The 20,109-nt window shown below is 47.2% G+C and overlaps 2 protein-coding genes across 2 annotated transcripts; both read right to left on the bottom strand.

The window, feature by feature from the left end:
• Positions 1 to 543: 543 nt before the first annotated feature.
• On the bottom strand, positions 544 to 2,840 carry cd79b (CD79b molecule, immunoglobulin-associated beta). The gene is made up of 5 exons (XM_052071865.1): positions 2,135 to 2,840; positions 1,603 to 1,911; positions 1,109 to 1,227; positions 893 to 946; positions 544 to 824 (listed from the first exon to the last, which is right to left on the bottom strand). Exons 1-5 carry the CDS (start codon positions 2,193 to 2,195, stop codon positions 729 to 731), a joined length of 639 nt encoding a protein of 212 aa, XP_051927825.1. The 5' UTR covers positions 2,196 to 2,840; the 3' UTR covers positions 544 to 728.
• Positions 2,841 to 3,029: 189 nt separating this feature from the next.
• Positions 3,030 to 18,746, bottom strand: scn4aa (sodium channel, voltage-gated, type IV, alpha, a). The gene is made up of 27 exons (XM_052071870.1): positions 17,707 to 18,746; positions 14,969 to 15,293; positions 14,225 to 14,343; positions 14,047 to 14,136; positions 13,851 to 13,979; positions 13,659 to 13,750; positions 13,292 to 13,573; positions 12,655 to 12,718; positions 12,436 to 12,577; positions 12,149 to 12,346; positions 11,810 to 11,965; positions 11,621 to 11,729; positions 10,806 to 11,044; positions 10,550 to 10,723; positions 10,112 to 10,468; positions 8,500 to 8,916; positions 8,366 to 8,407; positions 8,147 to 8,282; positions 7,897 to 8,051; positions 7,655 to 7,828; positions 7,470 to 7,592; positions 6,793 to 7,074; positions 6,660 to 6,713; positions 6,434 to 6,571; positions 6,243 to 6,347; positions 5,840 to 6,110; positions 3,030 to 5,707 (listed from the first exon to the last, which is right to left on the bottom strand). The coding sequence occupies exons 2-27, from the start codon at positions 15,242 to 15,244 to the stop codon at positions 4,452 to 4,454; spliced, it is 5,580 nt and encodes a 1,859-aa protein (XP_051927830.1). The 5' UTR covers positions 15,245 to 15,293; positions 17,707 to 18,746; the 3' UTR covers positions 3,030 to 4,451.
• Positions 18,747 to 20,109: the final 1,363 nt, after the last annotated feature.

Below are 20,109 nucleotides of genomic sequence, written 5' to 3'. Positions count from 1 at the left end.
TTGCATGTATCATATCACTCATTTTTACTTCCACACCTTGACTAAAGTAAAATCATGTTCACTAATCCAACTAAAATATCCAAACAAAAAACATTGTTTCGTGTCTTTTTTTCTGTGAAGGGAAGCATTACGAGTGTCAACAAAGGCGGCACGGTTTCAAAGCAGCTCTCGCGATGACGTTCAGCGAGACTGAAATATATTTCAGTAGCCACACCTACCCCAAAAGATACACTATAAATGCCCTTATTAATACCTTTCTGTGCGTTATTGTTTATATTTACATTGGATTTTCATTTTTCTATTATTTTATTTATTGGTAATATATTTTAAGCAATATTAAACGCAGTATATAAAGTATTAAAACAAAATGTAAATTAAAAGGTGGATTTTGAATGTCCCGCAAATAAATGAATGTCAAAAAAAAGAAAAAAACAAATAAATGATAGTAGAAGAACAATCATTTAAAACAGGATTGTCTCGTAAATGCTATGTGTAATGAATAACAGCATCGCACAATTAAATTGACACACACTTTAATAGTAATAAAGTTAATTATTTTTATTAATAAAAAAACAATGGGATAACATCACCCAGTAAAAAAATAGAAACCTGTGTGACTATTCTTCAATGCTGCATAATGTCTGTTAAAAGAAAAAGCTTGAACTCACGTTTATATGCCTACTCGAGATAATATGGAGGATATCACACATACAACAATCACCACGACGTCACTCCCACGGGGCCTCAGCGCAGTCATCTGCCATGGCGTACACCGCCAGTTCCTCATACAAGTCACCTTCCCCGTACGCCCCGATGGTCAGGCCCTGCGCACGAACACACGGGCACCGCATTACTTTGTAACGTGTGTACCTAATGTTGTGGCCTAACTCACCTCATAGATGTGTTCGATTTCCGGCTCCTCGTAGATGCGCTCTCTGCCTTTCAACTAGTCACAAAAACAGAATGATAAGAGAATGGCAAATCAAAATGGCTACTGCACGTTCTCAGCTGCAGTTTGGCTGACAAGACCCAAATATTCTACCTTGTACAATGGGTAATGAGCTAACGTTAATGAGCGACCTTCACTCATTTTTTCCGGTCTTCTCACCATTTTTCGATTGCGTTGAAGCAAAAGCAACACAATAACCCCCAGCATCAGGCCCTGCAGGACCATCAGCGCATCCTTTATGTTGCTTCGGTGCACTGCCTCTGCTCGGTTGACGGGCCCTGTCAGTTGCAGTCCAGAAAATTGACATGTTTGATGAAAAAACATACCAAAAAAAAAAACCCAAGCACAAGCTTTGGGGTCGAAAGGGTAGCTACACCCTGTGTTGTGAAGAAAAACATCAGATCAATGAAGAGAACGTGTCTAGAGGAACCTGTGGCGAGTACAGGCTCTGTCCTACACAAGATAGCAATCTCCCTTGTTTATAGATCTGATACATAGCCTGTACTTCACACATGGGAGATTGTTGTCACATGTGAGGACAGTTGTTCTTCAACTTGTTGATGTAATAGTTCATATGACAAGTAGAAAATCTTTTTTCACCCCGACACCCGCAAAAAATCATCCAAAATCCATTGTTTGGAGTTGCTACCTACTGGCAACTTGCAGCTGAGTGCCGGGCCCCCACGTCTCATTGATGCGGCAGAAGTAGACGCCACTATCCCCGGGACTCAAATCGTGCAGGATGAGGAAGGCGTTGAGCGTGAGGTCTTTGTGGCGAGTCACAGCGCCTTCCAGCAGGCGCCACTCAGCGACGTCTTGGTCATAGCGGGCGGCCTTGTACCAGCGCGTCTCGGCCGGCAGGTGCTGCTGGGAGGAGGCGCAGTAGATGGTGACGAACCGGCTGGGCCTGACCCCGTAAAAGCGCGGCTTCTGGGTGATGGAGAGCTCGCGGCTCGCACCGGCTGAGTGGACCAAAGTCAAATCATTATTGTTGCATACATTTCATAATTATGTACACAACCTATCTATCCATCTATACACATGCTGTAAAAATACATACATGAAATTAACAATAGGTATAATAAGAATACTACTAAGGCTAAGTTCCTCTTTTCCTCCAGATGTCCAGGAAGTGAAGCGAGTCCGCAAAATAACGCATCAAAACAAAAATAAGACTCATTTTACCTGAAATGTGGAGTAGAGTTAGAGCGCACAATCCACCGAGCAACCAGCACATGATGGCCATGCAAAGACACAAACACAAACAGAAGAATTAATCGAAATGCTGGAATCCGCGCTTAAAGTAGTGACAGTGTGCAGTTATGAGGAGAAGAGTCGTCTCAATTTCACTTCTCAGGAGGCAAATAAGAGGGCGGAGCCATGACAGAATGACAAGAAAATATAAATCACAGAGTTAAACGGAAAGTTGTGTACTGTCGCATGGAGGGCACGGCCAGTCATCGCAAGGGTCATGCTACCCTGTCGCCCCCATAGCACAGATGTATAAAGAATATGTGAGGTTGCGATGACACGGGTAGGACTTGCCAGAAATTCCTGCAGCTCATTTTTCTTTTTTTAGGCTTGGATGTTTTTCTTCAGAAGAGACTATGTCTCACCACCCTATAGCCCACAGCCAGACATACAGTACATTATTTAAAAAAAAAAACAGGAGGTTGCTGTTACATAAAAGACAAGAGCCAGCAAATGCCACGGGTTCCTTTCGATCTTTTTACTTTTTGGGTCTGGCATGTTTTTCTTGGAAAGAAAATACGTCTTGCCACCCTACAGCCTCCACACTGTACTTGCCACATATTGAAATTGCTTCTTTGGGCTGGGTTCTTTTTATTTGCATGACAATGTGCCTTGTGTTTTGCGGACTTACATCAGACTTACAAATCTGTCATGTGCACTTACATCAGACTTACAAATCTGTCATGTGCAGGACAGAGCATGGGGGGGATCTAAATTGATGTTCAGCAGCATTTTGGGGAATTTTTCTCCCATTGCGATATGAGTGGCACGTTTTGAGTTCTAGAGCTTGATGATATTTTGTGTTGCAATTTGACAAGTCGAGATGACGTCTTTTAAGACAAAGACTTTCCCATTTACTTCAGAATTCACAGTAACAAATATACACGATGCAGACGATATAACACAAACACACACGGCCGGGCATGCATCTCCACTGCATCCCAAATGTAAACAAAATTTGAGTCAGGATAAAAAGAAGGTGGTCAAAGTTCCCGACGGTAAATAACACAATGCATCATTTCTTCCCTCTGAATAGGACGTTGGCGTACGTGTACCTAATATTCAAAGTAAGACCTTTTCAATTAAGACAGAAAGTGAAACAACCTTTTAAAAGAGTCACAACAGCATCAAGGTAAGGCCCAAAAAACGACTCGAAGAGTCGACCTATTAATAATAATCTTCATATCATATGGACATGTAAACATGAGTGCTGCCCCTTCAAGGCCTCCTGGCACGACAACAGGAAGAGGACAAAAAAAATCTATCTATCATGCGCGCTGATGGATGAAGTTCTCTTTTAGACGCTCCCCATCCCCAGCGGCTGCAACTGGACCTGGTCGGCCCAAAAATAAACATAGTGCAAGATTGAAGTGGCTCTCACAAAGCGTTAGCCGCCCGAGCCACAAATCGGCGTTCATGTTCAACCACGATCGGGTTTGAATAAAAGTACAGTCGTCAAAAAAGTGGTATCGGAGGAGAACGCTAACCGTGAATAAGGCTTGGTGTTCCATTTGGGTGGTGACTTGGGGGGTTGTTTCTGTTGCTACATGAGGCTCGAGGGTGGCCATTTTGTAGGCTGGTGGCAAACATGGCGCGCCTCTTTTTTTACCATCGAGTGAGACAATCTTTGGCCTAGGGATGTTCAGAGGATCATCAGCCATTCACCATTCATGCTTGGCAACCACGACCACCCAGAGACATAACTCGGACTCCACACCGAATAATTTAGAACCGAAAAAGCTTTTTTGGATCAAAAATGGAACATGATCAGATTGACCTTGATAACTGAAAATCTACACAAACATTTAGATTCACGACAGAATCGCGACGATGAACAGAAGTGCTCACGATAACGCTTAATTCTTCAGCGATGGTGTGTTAATAGCAACTGTCACAGTAAGGCAAATATTTTATACATCACGCCATGTGACGTGGTGGTTCAGAGAGAGCGAAGGCACCGTAACAGCACGATTTGGGTTCAGTGTCAAAGGCAAAGTGGGCGAATGCCTAATTGGTTTTTGTGGCAATTTTGTGGGATCTCTGTTTGAAACTTGCAATTCAGAGACTCCCAAAAGTCCTCTTAAGAGCATTTTGAAGAACTTAATCGCTGCTAGCAAGCCCTCTTACATTCACAGGGGAGGAATTAGCTCCTTCTGACCTTCGTAAAAATGTAGACAAAATGCAGTTGGAACAAAGTGCAACTTGAAATCCTACAAGGTAAAGTTCGTATTGGGAAAAAAAAAGGTTTTGGTTATACAAGCGACTCTCTGACATGTTCTTCAAGGCTGCCGAGGACTCGGTCTGGCTCAGGGGCAGAATGCAGTACCACTTCATTCGTAATTTCCAAAGGTACTGATTTGGCACTCGATCCAGAAGCAACAGGACCAGGTCGAGTTCCCGGCTCCTCCGCAGACCCAGCCCCCTTCTCCTCAGCAAGGTCCACGTTGCCAGCATGTAGAGCTCCCATTTTGCACGCAATCAATCCCTCTTTTTCCGGTGGCTCTTGGTCTTGGGCGGCCCCTCTCATGGGGCGGCGCAGGAAGGCGGCGTGACGGAGGCCCCGTCGCAGAAGGTGGCTCCGGTAGGCCCGCTGGATGACGGTGGCAGCCAACGCTTCCTCCTTGTGGCGTACGGTGGTGGTGATGGGCGCGAAGGAGTCCGAGGTGGGGTTGCTTTGGAGGAACTTGGTCTTGATGCTCTCCCGCATGGCCGCCATTTCCAGCGTGTCTCCCAGGACCATCTGCGTGACGGCCATCAAGACGTCCAGGCAGTGGATGCGATCGCCGATGACCAGCGGGAGGTCCATCTGGATCAGACGAAGGCGGTTGGGCTTGGCGACCCTCAGCGGCTCTTGCAGCGCGTCGCAAAAGTCCGAGAGGCGGACGTACTCAATGAACATGGTTCCGGCCGTGTCGAATTTCTCCCAGGTCTTGTCGAACATCTCAAAGTCCTCCTCACACAGCGCGTCGCTGCTCTCCTCCTGCGCGACGTTGAAGTTCTCCAGGATGATGGCGATGTACATGTTGACCACCACCAGGAAGGAGATGATGATGTAGCTGCTGAAGAAAATCATGCCCATGCCCGGGCTGCCGCAGTTGCCCCTCACGTCCGTGCCGGGGTTCTCAAAGTCGGGATCGCAGTCGGGCGGCTCCCTGTTGAGCATCGGCAGCAGGAGCCCGTCCCAGCCGGCCGAGGTGGTGATCTGGAAGAGGCAGATGATGCTCCCGCCGAACGTCTCAAAGTTGAAGATGTCGTCGACGCCCGCCTCCTTCTTGACGTAGGCGAAGTTGGACATGCCGAAGATGGAGAAGATGAACATGATGAGGAAGAGCAGCAGGCCGATGTTGAAGAGGGCGGGGAGCGACATCATCAGAGCGAAGAGGAGCGTCCGGATGCCTTTTGCTCCTTTGATGAGTCGCAAGATGCGACCGATCCTGGCCAGACGGATCACGCGAAAGAGGGTCGGTGACACAAAGTACTTCTCGATTATATCTGACAGCATCGTGCCTGCAAGAGAAAAACTTCCGTGAATGACCAGAGCATGATATCGATATTTCCTCCTGTCCAAAAGTGAGTAGTGTTGTTAATGTTATTTTGTCAGGTACGGAAGACAACAAATTCTTTGTCGCGCTCACTCACCCGCGATGGAGAGGATGACAACGATAAAGTCGAATATATTCCAGCCGTTGGTGAAGAAGTACTGCCGCAGAGCAAAAAGCTTCAGCACGCACTCGCCGGTGAAGACGGCAATGAAGGCTAGATTGACTTTAAAGAGGAAGTCCTCCTTCTCCGCGCTTTGGTTGTCCGTCTCCACCATCATGGTCACCATGTTGAGGCAGATGAGCACCATGATGAAGATGTCAAAGAACTGCTGACTGATGAGGTCGAACACCAGGCCCTGAAGGACGTTCTGCCGAAAAAACAAATCCAAAAGGGTCAATTTCAGGCAATGTCGGTAACATGATAAGCTGTCCACTGTCGTGACCGCTGTCCCTCAACGGGTTAAGTAACTTTTCCCGCTATGTCTTATTGAGTCACATACGGTGGGACGCGGGATCGGCTTTTGCGGCTTCTTGGAACCGAGTTTCTTCATGGCTTCGTAGTACTTTTTCTGCTCCTCCGTCATGAAGATGTCTTTATCTCCCAAGTGCAGCAGCAAAAGTAGCCAGAGTCACTATTATCATTACGATTCGCCGCATTTCAAGACAGAAACGTCATGCACAAAACACTCATCTTCTTCTTTTGCTGGTTGAAGTTGTCGATGATGACGCCGATGAAGAGGTTGAGCGTGAAGAAGGAGCCGAAGATGATGAAGATGACAAAGTAGACGTACATGTATAGGTTGATCTCGTACGACGGCTGCTCCTCCACCTGAAGAAAAGAAAGAATATGGACATATGGTGACATTTTGCGATTTGTGTCCCCCTGGATGAAGAGCGAGTGTTAACTATATGCTAACCTCTCTGGAGTCAACAGCAGCATACATGATGTCCATCCAGCCTTTAAAAGTTGCCTGCAAACATATAAGAACGTGTTTAATGGATTGATTTATCTTTCCTGAAACACAGAAAACTCCAAGATGGGCCACGTACCACTTGGAGCAGCGACAAGTAGCCCTTCCCAACATTGTCGTAGTTGACTTTGATGTTGACCCAGCGGGCCTCCCCCGTAGCCTCTTGCAGGGCCAGACACTCGCTGCGATTGTTGATTTCGGTGACGTCGAAGCGCTCCTGCGAGGTGGTGTTGACGCAGCGGTAGAACTTGCCGGCGAACATGGTGACGCCCATGATGCTGAAGATGAGCCAGAAGATGAGGCATACCAACAGCACGTTGAAGATGGACGGGATGGCGCCAACCAACGCGTTCACCACCACCTGGTTAGGTCAAAAGCGAGGTCGGTGTGGGCATGAGAATATGACGGCACGGCGACGTCCGATGATTGACACCGCGACACTTACCGGGGTTTGCGATCCCACGCGGTGTAAAGCATGCAAGATAGAAGAAAAGTCAAACGCGTCAAAGCAGCCATCAGACACACAGTTGAAGCGCACTGCATCATACTGACAGATGATGTTATGGTTAGCCACTTAGCATTCTGGTTAGCCACTGAGCTTACTGATGTGATTTGTAAGACTACAAGAGTCATAATATCCAGTCCAAATTTGGTTCAAACTGTACAACATTTTGAACCTTCCCAAGGTCATCACACAGACCACTTCAGACAACCGGGCGTGGCAATCTCAAGCATGGCTCCTTTCACACAACTTACCCGCATGCCTTCAAATCTGGAGAGGGCGCGGAGAGGCCTCAGCGCTCTCAGCGTTCGCAGGGATTTGATGGGTCCCAACTCGGAGAAACCCAACCAGTGGGCCACCAGACTAATCAGAGAAACCTGCAGCGAAAGGAGACCGTTTGTGACCCGCCAGGCCATCGCCGGAACTTCACAGCGCTTACATCGACGATGAAAAAGTCCAGCCAGCACCAGGCGTTGGTGAAGTAGGTCTTGAAGCCGTACGCCGTCCATTTCAGGATCATCTCCACGACAAAGACGAAGGTGAAAACTTTATCGGCATACTCCAGGATAATTTTGATGATTCGCCGTCGCTCAAGGTAAATATCTTCAAAAGCCTGACGAAGGATCGGACCACATGGATACGTCCCGACATGTCCTGTTTGGATGCGTTCCGTACACTTACCAGAGCGCCGCTGCTCAGCATGATCATGAAGATGATGAAGGACTCGAACCAATCGTGCTCCACGATGGCGAAGCAGGTCTTGCGCAGCTTCCACCATCGCTTGCCACCGATTGTGTCGATGTCCACGGTGAGGCAAGGCCAGCGGCGCACGCAATCTGATGGGCGAGGAAATCACTGCGTTACTTCCGTATATGGTCAATCCCCGTTTATCGTGGGTGATGTGTTCCAGACTTGTTGTTCTCTAACGTACTGTCAGTGAAGCAGGCTTCCGGGTCCACGGGCTCCGGCTCTTCCTCTTCCTCTTCCTCCGGTTCAGGCTCAGGCGGCTGATAGTCCGCCGTGCTGCACAGCGACACGTCGCTGTCCTCGGTTGCCACGCCCATCAGCTGCTCGGGGCACAGCAGAGACACACTGCGTAAGCAACATGAGGCACTTTTTTTTTTTTTTTTTTTAAATGAAAAGTACTCACTTTGACTTCTTTTATAAGACCGAGATCATCTTCGAGGCTTTCCTGAATAATAATTTTTTAAAAAAGTTTAGAGCAGCACAGTAAAGTAGCAGTTAGCAAGTCTGCCTCACAGTTCGTGATTATGTCATTCTTACACCATCATGTAGGCTCTCTCCACAAGTGGAGGCATTGGAGTCGTAGTCTTCGTCATCGTCCGGGTTTTCAAAGTCTGACTCTCCCTGAGCAAAAGGGACGCTAAGAGCAAGCTCTCCATCCATAACGGCGCCAGGAGTCCGTCCTGGCGCCAAACAGTTTACTATCCCGTCTGCTTTTCGGACATCAGCACTGGTGTCCAAGTCATTCATCTCCACGGCCTCGGTGTTGTCGTCTTCTGGGTTTTTGTCCAGGATTCTGCGAGGAATCTCAGCGGCCGCCGCTTTGAGCCAGTCGATGCCTCTCGTGATCCTCCCGACGGCGATCTGGAGGTTGTTCAGCTCACCATCTTCGTCTGCTGACGACAGGTTTTCGCCGCTGAACGAGCTGAGCAGCAGCGCGAGGAAGAGGTTCAGCACCTGAAGAGAAGAGGCCGCCCTCATTCAGTCTTTTTTATTGTGACTGTATGGGAAATTGAGGTGTCACTCCAAATTTGTGCTTACAAAATACACAAAAATAGAAACATTATGGATGAACTCCTTCGTTTATTATGATGACAACTGTATTTCTTTAACATAAAAAAAGAATGACGCCAGATTGAGTCTATCCATTCAAGCAGGCTGTAGGCTAATCAGGCTATCTGCTTCCGCGTTATGCTAGCCTTCATGCTAGCCTTCATGCTAGCATGTATTAAATCTTGGATGAAGCAATACGATCGGCGCACGACCCTAAACGCTGATCAATTACAGTCGAATACGTCGTCTCCGATGACTCTGCCTTCACACATGCTCAGCAGCTGTTTGTTGGCGCGGTGGCGGCACGCCGACCTGAGATGGATCTGAACACACGCTCAAGGTCAAACCTAACGTTTGCCGTCTCAAGTCGTTGGATTTAAATAGAAGCCTTCCTTGTGGAGTGGATGAGTTTTGATTTTCTTTCTTTTTTTTTGTCGTCTGCATGTGTGGCGAGATCACATGAGCTACAGGCCCCCTGACATGGCGAGTTGAGGGGGGTGTGATCATCTGGAGAATGTTGGCACTTGGTGGTCGGTGCTTTTCAGCTCTCCTGCTGATGAGCCATTTCCTTTTCGTTTCTATGAATAACCTACCAGGAAGTGGTCATGAGAGAGTGTGCTGAATTACTGTGCGTGAGTGCAGAAGAAGTGCAAATATTGTCTCTAACAGGGGCTCGCTGATTCATCTATTCTATCGATTATTTTGAGATTGCTCAGGATGTTTTTTTTAGTCGATTTTAAGCAGCCTCCTGAGTTAAAAGCGCATCTCAACTGACGTTCACTGATTACACTAACAACATGGCTGCAATCAGACAGAAGCTAGTTTACAAAAACCCAGTCAGTGTTGCAAAGAGATTTTTTTCCAAAAAATGACCATTTAGCATTTATATTCTTGGAAGCACATGACTTTGTGATTCTGCTCGCAAGTCACGGGGTTCAGAGGTTGCCTTGCCTCACCTGTGCAACTCTCCATGCGAAAGCACAACTTTGTACCAGCCAAGTCAAGTTTTGATTGATTGAATTGCTCATTTCATTGATTATAATTTGACAAACCAAACAACCAAAAAGGAACTGTTAATGAAGTTAACACTCTGACTCACCACGAGATTCCCAATGACCATGACCATCATGAAGACAATGAGGCACATGCCCGCGCCGGACACCTCCATGCAGTCCCACATGGTCTCGATCCATTCGCCGCACAGGATACGAAAGACAATGAGGAAGGAGTGGAAAAAGTCATTCATGTGCCAGCGCGGCAGCTCGCACTCGTCAGAGATCTTGCAGACGCAGTCCTTGTAGTTCTTGCCAAAGAGCTGCATCCCCACCACGGCGAAGATAAAGACGATGATGGCCAGCACCAGTGTCAGGTTGCCCAGTGCGCCCACCGAGTTCCCAATGATCTTGATCAGCATGTTGAGGGTGGGCCAGGACTTTGCCAGCTTGAAGACGCGAAGCTATCGGCACATCACAACCGGGAAAGACAAACAATGAGAAGAGAAGAGAGCATTGTAGCGGAATGAGTGAGCGGCGCTCACCAGACGGAAGGAGCGCAGAACCGAGAGCCCCTGGACATTTGCCAGACCCAACTCTGCCAGGCTGAGGGTGACAATGATGCTGTCAAAAATGTTCCATCCCACTTGGAAGTAGTAATACGGGTCCATGGCGATGAGCTTAAAGAACATCTCCGCGGTGAAGATTCCAGTGAAAACCTGATAAAAAGTACAGAATCCATTACGATGCTACTGCAAATGCTAAGTAGCACGAGTGGGACCCAAAATGTCCCTCCCTCACCAGGTTGCCCACGGAGAGCATCTCGTCAAACTCGTGAGTCATGGGGTAGTGCTCCATGGACATGAAGAGCGTGTTGAGCACGATGCAAATGGTAATGGCCAAGTCGAAGAAAGGGTCCATGACGATGACGTACAACCATTTTTTGAGAGCCACCCACGGCTTGCAGCAGTTCCACTTCAGGAAAATGTTGGCAAACTTGTACCAGCCCGGCGGACACGGCCTCTGAGCGTCCTCCAATTCTGCGCAGACGGATGACATCTTTGACAAACGGTCTCCAAATCTACAATGTTCTTGTCTGCCGATTCTGAATCAGAGTGATAAGAGCAATGCATGCCGATGCAAAATAATATTAGAACACAATAACAACTCAAATACTGCTCGCAAGATGAAATCTTACGGCAATGGCCGAGCTAATGCTCCAAAAGCCAATACTCTGCACAGGAGGGGGCTCAGTTAATGTTTCCAAAATTAATCTCAGGAATAGCGACGCTAATGCTACAAAAGCTCATCTAGTTTCTAAAATTGGTGTGGGCTGTATTCACCAAGGTGACAACAACAGTGGGAAAGCATCCAGACTTAGGTCATGGGCAGTGACTTAATTCTCCAAAATTGAATGAGCGCGTCCTGGCAAAGGCCGAATGTTGCCCGAGATCCTGACTAAAGTGTGCTAATGAAGCCATTAGCCTGACCGAGTAACAATGTTATTATGCCCGCGCAGTCATTTTAGCTCTGCTTCAAACTTGACGCCACATTTATTTCCTCGCACCCACAAAGGGCTTAATGCCTTTGCCAACGGGAACGTGACCGAGCAGTACCTTCCATGGCGCTCGTGGACCTCTGCCTCTGGCTGTGCTCGTCCGTATGAAGCTCTTCTGGATCAAGCATCCCTGGAGACCTCTCCCGGAGCTCTTCGTCGTCATGACGCTGAAAACAAAACCACCCAAACAAAATGGAGCCTGACAGTTGACTTGGATGAATGGACTTGGAACAAGACAAACACCGACCACGACCATCGTAGGCGATCGAACAATGAGGGTTGGGACCATTTTCCCATTACAGTCCTTGACAGCTGCGTCGTGCTCCAGGCTCAGCTCAGAAGCCGAGTGACGACTTGGCGACTTGCTACTCTTCAGAGATTCGCGACTTCCAGAATGCTGAGACTGTCGGGCACACAAGACATTTGATGAATGTTACTTGGGTGTAGAAGAAGAAGTATTGAATTGTGCAAAGTATTGCTATAAAAGGCAGATTTCCGTAGCATACGGCTGAATGCTGCAAGCGATGATAAATGAGGAGTCAAGCTCAGCTAAGTTAGCGTTAGCTGAATGAAGCGAAACCCGCACCTGCTCTTGGCTCTTGAGCTGCTCGAGGATACGCTGGAACTCCTCCTCCTTCTCCTTGGCCTCGCGCAGCGTGGCCTGGTTCTGCTCATCGTAAGCCATGGCCACCACCGCCAGGATGAGGTTAATGAGGTAGAAGGAGCCCAGGAAGATCACCACCACAAAGAAGAGCATGTACGTTTTGCCCGCCGCCCGCAGAATCTGCGATTGGAACAAACGAAAAGCTACGACAAATAAGGAGACGTTCCATATCCGGCCAGAAGGAGAAGAACCGCTTGCGGAATTCTAACCATCTGGAAGAGATTTTCCCAGTAGTCCTGAGTCATGAGTCTGAAAAGCGCCAGGAAGGCCCAGCCGAACGAGTCAAAGCTGGTGTAGCCGTAATCTGGGTTCCCGCCGGCCTTCATGCAAGTAAAGCCTTCAGGGCAGACTCTAGAGAGAAGTCATGGATGTAAAATGAGTGGAGACCGCATCCCAGTGTGAGAAATGTGAAGAAATGACATCAGTACCCGGCATCAGAACTGTTGCCGCATACAAGAGGACCTTTGCTGCCTTCCAGAAAGTAGTAGTTTTCTGCACACAAACACCGCCAAACACTCAACAATTTGGCCAGGGTAGAAACGACTGATGTACATGTTTTGGGACATATTTAGGCTTTTTTCTATTAAATTTATTTTAAAACCATAGACATTGAAACAACTAAAATAACCTGTTCTAGCAATGTTATACTGAAGATAATGAGTTGAATAATGAGGAAAGTTTTTATTTGGTTGTGCTCCATATGTAAAATTTTATCTGCCAAAAGTACTTTTTAAATTTGAAAAGTATAATTATAATTTGACAGGCGGATAATTAAGTAGAATATCATCTTTTGTAGCCTGATTTCAGGGAATTTTGAGATTTAATTTCCATGAAAAATAATTTGAGAGACAATTCCGTAAAAATGTCAATATCTTTAGCCCTATTTTATTAACTTGAACTTTCTCATTTGGAGTCCTTATTCATTTTGGGGACTTTTCATATTTATATTATTAATGTTTATCAAACATGCACACACAGTGCTCTTCCTATGCAATGAATATCAATGATGTCATCATCTGTTTTTGATGGTTTGACCACTCGAGAAGTACTTGGGATGCAACATACCCGAGTTCTCGATGTACTCCGCGAAATCGAAGGTGCTGTTGGAATAATCGCTACTGTTGATGCCGACGGTCTGGTTATAAAGCACCGGCGGGTCGGTGACGTTGAACCATTCGCCGGTGTCGTTGCCGTTGATGGGCCAGCGCACGCACTTGTGCCGCAAGTTGCCCATGAATAGCTGCAGGCCGACCAGGGCGAACACGGCCAGAGCAAAGACCGTCAGGACCATCACGTCCACCATTTTCTTCACCGACTGGATCAGGGCGCCCACGATGGTTTTCAGACCTGGCAGGTAAAACGAACATGCTATTAAAAATTAACTCTGCTGGGAAACGGAATTGACAAAAAAATAAATAAAAATAGATCGGACCAGGAATCACAGTGATGGTTTTAAGGGCTCGAAGCACACGGAAGGTCCTGAGGGCGGACACGTTACCAAGATCGATGAACTCGGTGATGTACCTGTTAGAGGTGTCAAAGAAAAGAATCGGGGGGGGGACTGGTTAGCATGTTTTCCAAGCAATGACGCATCAACTTGGATGGGACCCTGTGTGTTGCTTACGCCATGCTGATCACCATGAAATCCAGCCAGTTCCACGGGTCTCGAAGGAATGTAAACGAGCCGATGCAAAAGCCTCTGGACAAGACTTTCACGGTGGCCTCGAAGGTGTAAATCCCAGTAAAAGCGTACCTGGGGATGGAAAAAGAAAACTCGTAGCATCGAACGGGACGCTCGGACACGCGGCCCGCATACTCACTCGACGTTTTTACTCCACGCCGGTGGGTTACTCATGGTCATGAACACGCAGTTGGATAGAATGGTGATCATGATGAACATGCTGAATAATTTAAGGCGGCACGTTAAGGAAACAAGTGTGACACTGGTTGGGGGCGGGGAGAGGGGGGGTTTGCAAGGAGCTGCGGCGTGAAGGATATGAATGGATGAGGATTTTGATGGCTCCTCTTCTCACGCTGCTGAAGGGGGTCAGGAGGTAGCACGCCGGCTCGGCGTTGAACCTGTAAATGGTGTTGCCTTTGCTAAGCACGATGAACGTCTGAAAAAACACACACGTTGTTCAGAGAGACCTGCATTTAACCCTTTCATGCACCCTGTAACCTGATCACATGATAAGCTGTCCACTGTTGTGAAAGGGTTAATATCAATGTTGTGTCATTTCTTTCTCCATTGCAAATCTATATTGGCAATCAATGACAACGTAGCTAAACGGTACCTGGGCTTTCACTTGGATCTTGCTTTTTTTTTTCTACATTCAAGACACTCAAAGCGCTTTAACACTCTCCTAAATCATCTACTGATGACACATCTTCGGGGAGCTACTGCGGGTTCGGTAACTTACTCAAGGACACTCAAGGCACATGTGACATGATCACAGGGGGCTTAGGGTTGAACCCACAACCTTCAAGTTGGAAGTTATCTACACTTATGTGAGCCATGGCCGTGCCACCCAAAAAAAAAAAAACACTGTTACCAAACAGTGCGACCTAACTGCAGAACCAGTCATTATTTTTTTTGTCATTGTGTTCACTGATATTTTATATATCAAAAGTATTACAAGTCTCAGTACTCTATATCGGTGAGTTTTCAAAGAGCGAATACTCTGTATTGGTCTGAAAATTCCAAACATTTCTGTTTGAGACACTTGCAACAGTTCAACTGACCTTCTGAGCCCTGTAGAAGGGATCCAAATCCTCCAATGGCGTGTTGATCATCTCCGCTGGAGGGTCTCCGTAAATCCAGGGCAGATTCTTGCCCGCTTCCAAGTCGGCGTTGGGGGCCGCCGCCGCCTCCTCCTCCTCCACCTCGGCTGCCTCATGCCCGTCTATTCGGGCTGCCTTGTTTCGCTTTTCCGCTTGAAGCCTCTCGATCTCCGCCAGCGATTCCCAGGTGAAGGGGCGGAACGCGTCGGCGCCTGGGCGAGGGAGCAGGGGCGCCATCTTGGCATTGCGAAGGGCTACGGCCGCACCGGGGTCACCCTAGGATGAGCTGTGAGGTGGAAGATCCGTTGGACATGGCAGGTACAGAGTGTCAATATTAGGAGGTATTCTATCATGGCTACTTTCAGCATATTGTTAAAAAATGTAAAGCAAAACATCCGTAAGGGGCTCCGTGTCATGCATACAGAAAAAAGTAATAGCCAATGGATGTCACAGGGTGGCGCCAAATACCTACTTTGTCTATTGGTAGCGCTTTGGCCTGTCTAACAGAAGCTTCTCCACTTACTTCAACTTAGTTCCGTGCCACCAAGGTGCAACAAGAAAGCACCAAAGCACTATTTTTCTAGCTCTGGGACCATCTTGCCGACTTTTGAAGATGGAAGCGGTTCCAAAATATAAATCGGTGAATAGGTGAAGTCAAAGAATGTAAATTTGATGCCATATTCAAATGATTCATGGTATCGCTCATGTTATCCGTTTCTTGGTGGGAGTTCAAGTTGGAAGTTGAAGAAAATGACTGGAGTTTTTCCAAATTAAACGCCAAAATTCGTTAATCACCTATCCCGGGTACAGGCATGAATGGTTGGTGCCCACACGCATACGTCGAGAGAGAGAGTGATAATACAGCGGATGATGCATTCCCACATGTGAGCAGGATTCGGTGGCTGCCCAGTTGCTTGCGGCTGTCAAGACAAAGCGTCGTGTTACAGGAGCCGAATGACTGCGCTCATTCCTTCCCGGGCTGAGCGGCGGCCGCCCACCTTCACATCCCCTCCAGATAAACAGCTCGAATGGCCGAGCCGTTCTACCGGGCTGACTACCGTGCACTTTACAGGACGCGGGTGGTGGGGGCCGAAGACGACTGAGCTTCCGGCTTCGCACCCTCGAGTGCACTTTGCGAGCTCCCAAGCCACGTGGCTACGTGACACCTGATCGTCGGCCAGTAATGTTGACCTCCATTGCGTTGACGTATTTTTCTCACTCAAAGCCCGAGTGTCAACCTCAGACATTGTCGGACAGAAAAGGACCTTTCACTGCGGAACGTTTGACTTTAACCCTTTCATCCACCTTGGAACCCGATAACATGATAAGCTGTCGATAGATGATGGCATGAACTACTACCCGACTGCCTGTTCTTGCCATTTCTCCTTGTCCTTTCTTGGCCTTGTTGTTCATCATTTGAAGAAGGTGAAATTCTTTCACGGGGATTGACATTTTCTACACATTGAAGAGAACATGCCAGCGCACAAATGTATGGTGCAGAAATAGACCTAAAATGGTCATTAACAGACGAAGACCCGACACGATGCTTACAACTCGCCGGTTCCTTCAACATTCGCCGTGCTCCCTTCCCTGCTGCGTTCTCACGGGTTCAAATCACGCCTCTGTGCTCCGTCGGCGTCAACGCCCTGTCAGTCGCCGATTAGCCCTGGATTTTGGAACCCTATGGGGAGCCACTTAGCATTTTAAGCCCCGCTGCCTGACTAATTCCTGGATTTACACTTGCAAACTGCGGCCTGCATGTGACAACGAGATTATCATCGTTATTGGCCACTTGGGGCCCTCTGCGTCTGAAGTCCCTGGAAATATCTGCATCCATCGTGCTCCTGCTGCTGAGAGGGCAGCTGCTTGCGCAACAGCGGTAGCGCATACCCCAGCGAGCTGTAAAGACCAGAGCTAAGCCGGCTCGTGAGCTCTTGAGAGACCTCCAGGCGAGCCTTGTGATTTAATAGATTTTGACAGAAGCACACACCTAGCAGCTGTGTCAGCATTCTTGCAATAAAAGGAATGGTTGATGAGCACTTGAATGGGATGCTAATTAGTAGGGATTGTAAAAATCTAGATATATGTATCCCTTTTCAACACGGAACAGATTAGGTAAGAGAGAGCAAGTGGAACGACCTCGTGGACTTTGTAAACAAACTCAGTGCTGCTTGTTAGCCTGTGGCGAGCCAAAGACCATCCCATCCAGGCAAGAGGGGATTTTGCTATTTGACGGAGGTCTCAGTCCCAAATTGCCGCGAGAATAGCAAGGGGTCACCACAGTGTGAAGAAGAAGGTCCACAATGGACATCAAGATGCGTGGCCCAACACACACATGCCAAACCACTACAGAGAATCACCAAGTCTTCCCATTCCAAATATGACCCCGAGCTCAATTACAGGTCGGTTTATTAATAGAACAAATGTGCGCCGAGTGTAACTTTAATTCAAATCCAATAACGGCAACTGAGGCCCCAAACAACTTTTACATTTTGGCGGTGTGACGCGTCATGATAAAGGTGAAAGAAAAAAAATCCCCTAAAACTCATAACCCCATAATGGAGGTAGGCACCTTAACACGAATATCTCACCTCTACTTTGAAAGTTTTCAACCTGCAGCATGAAATGAGATTATTTCAGTTAACGTAAACCAGACAGGGTGACGAGAACTCACGGGAAAGGTTAAGAGGTCACAATACCTGGCAGGGTAGAGAAAATGATCCCACAGACACCAGTCAAGTGGACAAGAAGGAGAATAAATCCTGCCGTCGTCTTCCCGAGCACTGAGGACGCGTTTGTGGTTGCACGGCTGGCGGCAGTAGTTGTGTTGCTGTGTGGGGCAGCTGCTGCTGACGCACCACAGTTTGAAACCGGAGGAGGAGTGCTCCTCCACCACAGGTTAGCATCATTCACATCTTACTCGAGGCATCCATGTTGGACCCAATTTTCTAGTGGCAAAAGCAAATGAAAATGCATGTAAATTAAGAGGGCCAAGTAACTTGACTTAACTGAGCCCGGAAGTTTTGAATTCAAAACGTTTTTTTTTTATCTTTAAAATATTTTACGACAAAACAGTTGATTAAATTACCTTCTACAATACTCCTACTACTTATTACTGCTAATAATAATAATAATAATTTGATATTACATATAATAATACTAATAACAAGAATAATTTGATTAATTCTTGTGAGTCTGAACTTTTTCACGGCTATTCCGCGGACCATTAGGAAAAGGAACACTGTTACCATAGTAACACAAACAAACACACCCGGAAGTGGAGTCGTATTTGGCAGAGGTTGGTTTTTATAATTTTAATATTTTCATGGATTTACTACGCGCGGACACATTACAGCGTAGAAAGTTGTTTTCAGTATAAAATATGCTTGTGGGGTAATTTTTTGTGTGTTTTAATATATCGCTACGACCGAATTCAGAGTTACCGTAAACAAACAAATGGTGGCATAGTTACGCGAGCCTGCTATCAAAGTTTACTTTATTTTTTGGTCCGATGACGAACAACTGAACTCTTGACATTGAATAACTTTGTTTCATTGACTACATGTCCACACGTTTTATTTTAACATGTTTCCTGAAAAAAAAAATATATTACGTGCCAAGAAACAAGTACCGTTCCTCTGTAATGACGTGGTATTATAGATCAAGCAGGGGCAGGAAAGACGTTTGTGTCAGTGTCATCGTAAATTACAAATGCACTTCCTCTAGCCGCAGAGAGTCAAAACATGGATTCCGAGTTTGTCAAGACGCATCTGGGTTCATGCCTGGCAGAGGGGCTTGCTGAAGTGGTAGAGCAGCGTCCCATGGACCCCATACAGTTTTTGGCTCACTGGCTGTACAAATACAACTCCAACGTTGAATATGAGGCAAAGGTAAATAATAACGATGATAATAAGATGCTACTTTGTTTTGCCAGTTGATGGCACTGTTGTCCAATATCCTGTTCAATCGAAACGGTAGATTCTTTTTTAAATTACCACCCACAAAAACTTTCTGGACCTGGATTTACCAGCTCTGTGTTTGATCTATAGTCGCCGGAATTCTAATGCCAACATCCTGATTTTTACAGAAACAGGCCCGGTTGGCACTTGTGGAGAAGGAACGGGCCAAAGCCAGAGAGAAGGAAGCTCCGAACGAGGCGGCTGGAAAAGTACTTGCCTTTTGTTTTAATTTTGTGCTTTGCCGTTTTGTGTGGTCGCGTCCCAGAGGTCAGTCGTCAGGTAGAAGGCAGCGAGTTCAGCCAACAGTTGGGAGGAAAGTGAGGTGAAGAGCAGGAAAGGTGAAGGCAGAGAATTGGAAAGATTGCTGCGAGTCTGAAGGGTATTTGACACTCGGCACCTTAACAGCTCTCTGAAACGGAGCCTGCAGGACCAGACGATTGTGTGGGAGCCACGGTTGCAACTGCAAATCAGACTGTGAGGGACCCCACTGAGCTCGAAACCCAACAGGCCACCGACCAGCACCAAAGTGGACCTCTGGAGAATGAGCAGGAGGTGAAAAAAACCCACTAAAGCATGTCTGCTTGTAGTGTCTCTATGATGGCTTTTTTGGTGTGGTGGTCCTGCTGCATGTGCATGCAATGTGTCCAGTCTGTTGGCTTAGGACCCCAGGGTCAAAGTTAGTTGTGTGCGTGGGGCAAGACATTACCAAGTGGTTGCGTTCTTCGAATGACCCACAGAAGTTCGGTCCTGCAACCGCTGAGCCGGTCCAGACTGCAGGCGCCAATACCAGCCAGGTGGACCAACATTGGGAGCTACCAGGCCAAACGAGCCTTCACCCTGAAAGCCAACACACAGAGAAGGTGAAGGAATTGTCATCTCTTCAAGAACAGTCTTATTCAGTTGAGATTCAGCGGGGAACAGAATCGGAAGCATGGTGCAGATTGAGAGGAAGAAAGCCAGATGCGAGAAGTCAAGCCAAGTGATTTTTTTTGTGCTAATGTCTTAACTCACATAATTCTCCTGACACCCTTTCACCAGAAGCATGAGCACGCCGAGTCCTCCCAGACCGAGTCTACATTGGTGGAGTCCTCTTCACCTGAGGCCTCCCAGGTTGAAACCACACCAACTGGGACCTCCCGTGCA

Source organism: Hippocampus zosterae, chromosome 7, assembly GCF_025434085.1.
Source record: "Hippocampus zosterae strain Florida chromosome 7, ASM2543408v3, whole genome shotgun sequence".
In the NCBI taxonomy this organism is placed as follows: domain Eukaryota; kingdom Metazoa; phylum Chordata; class Actinopteri; order Syngnathiformes; family Syngnathidae; genus Hippocampus; species Hippocampus zosterae.
Note: the sequence above shows the minus strand (reverse complement) of the source record. Positions and strands in the feature narration are given on the sequence as shown.

Bases quoted from the DNA above. Each gene is read 5' to 3' on its own strand.
- cd79b (XM_052071865.1), bottom strand. From the start codon at position 2,195: ATGGCCATCATGTGCTGGTTGCTCGGTGGATTGTGCGCTCTAACTCTA. The intron at 1,912-2,134 runs GTAAAATGAGTC...TGGTCCACTCAG, and splicing joins AACTCTACTCCACATTTCAG to CCGGTGCGAGCCGCGAGCTC. The intron at 947-1,108 runs GTGAGAAGACCG...TTTTGTGACTAG, and splicing joins TTCAACGCAATCGAAAAATG to TTGAAAGGCAGAGAGCGCAT.
- scn4aa (XM_052071870.1), bottom strand. From the start codon at position 15,244: ATGGCGCCCCTGCTCCCTCGCCCAGGCGCCGACGCGTTCCGCCCCTTC. The intron at 10,724-10,805 runs GTGAGGGAGGGA...ACTTTTTATCAG, and splicing joins TGCTCTCCGTGGGCAACCTG to GTTTTCACTGGAATCTTCAC. The intron at 6,572-6,659 runs GTTAGCATATAG...TCTTTTCTTCAG, and splicing joins CTGCTGTTGACTCCAGAGAG to GTGGAGGAGCAGCCGTCGTA.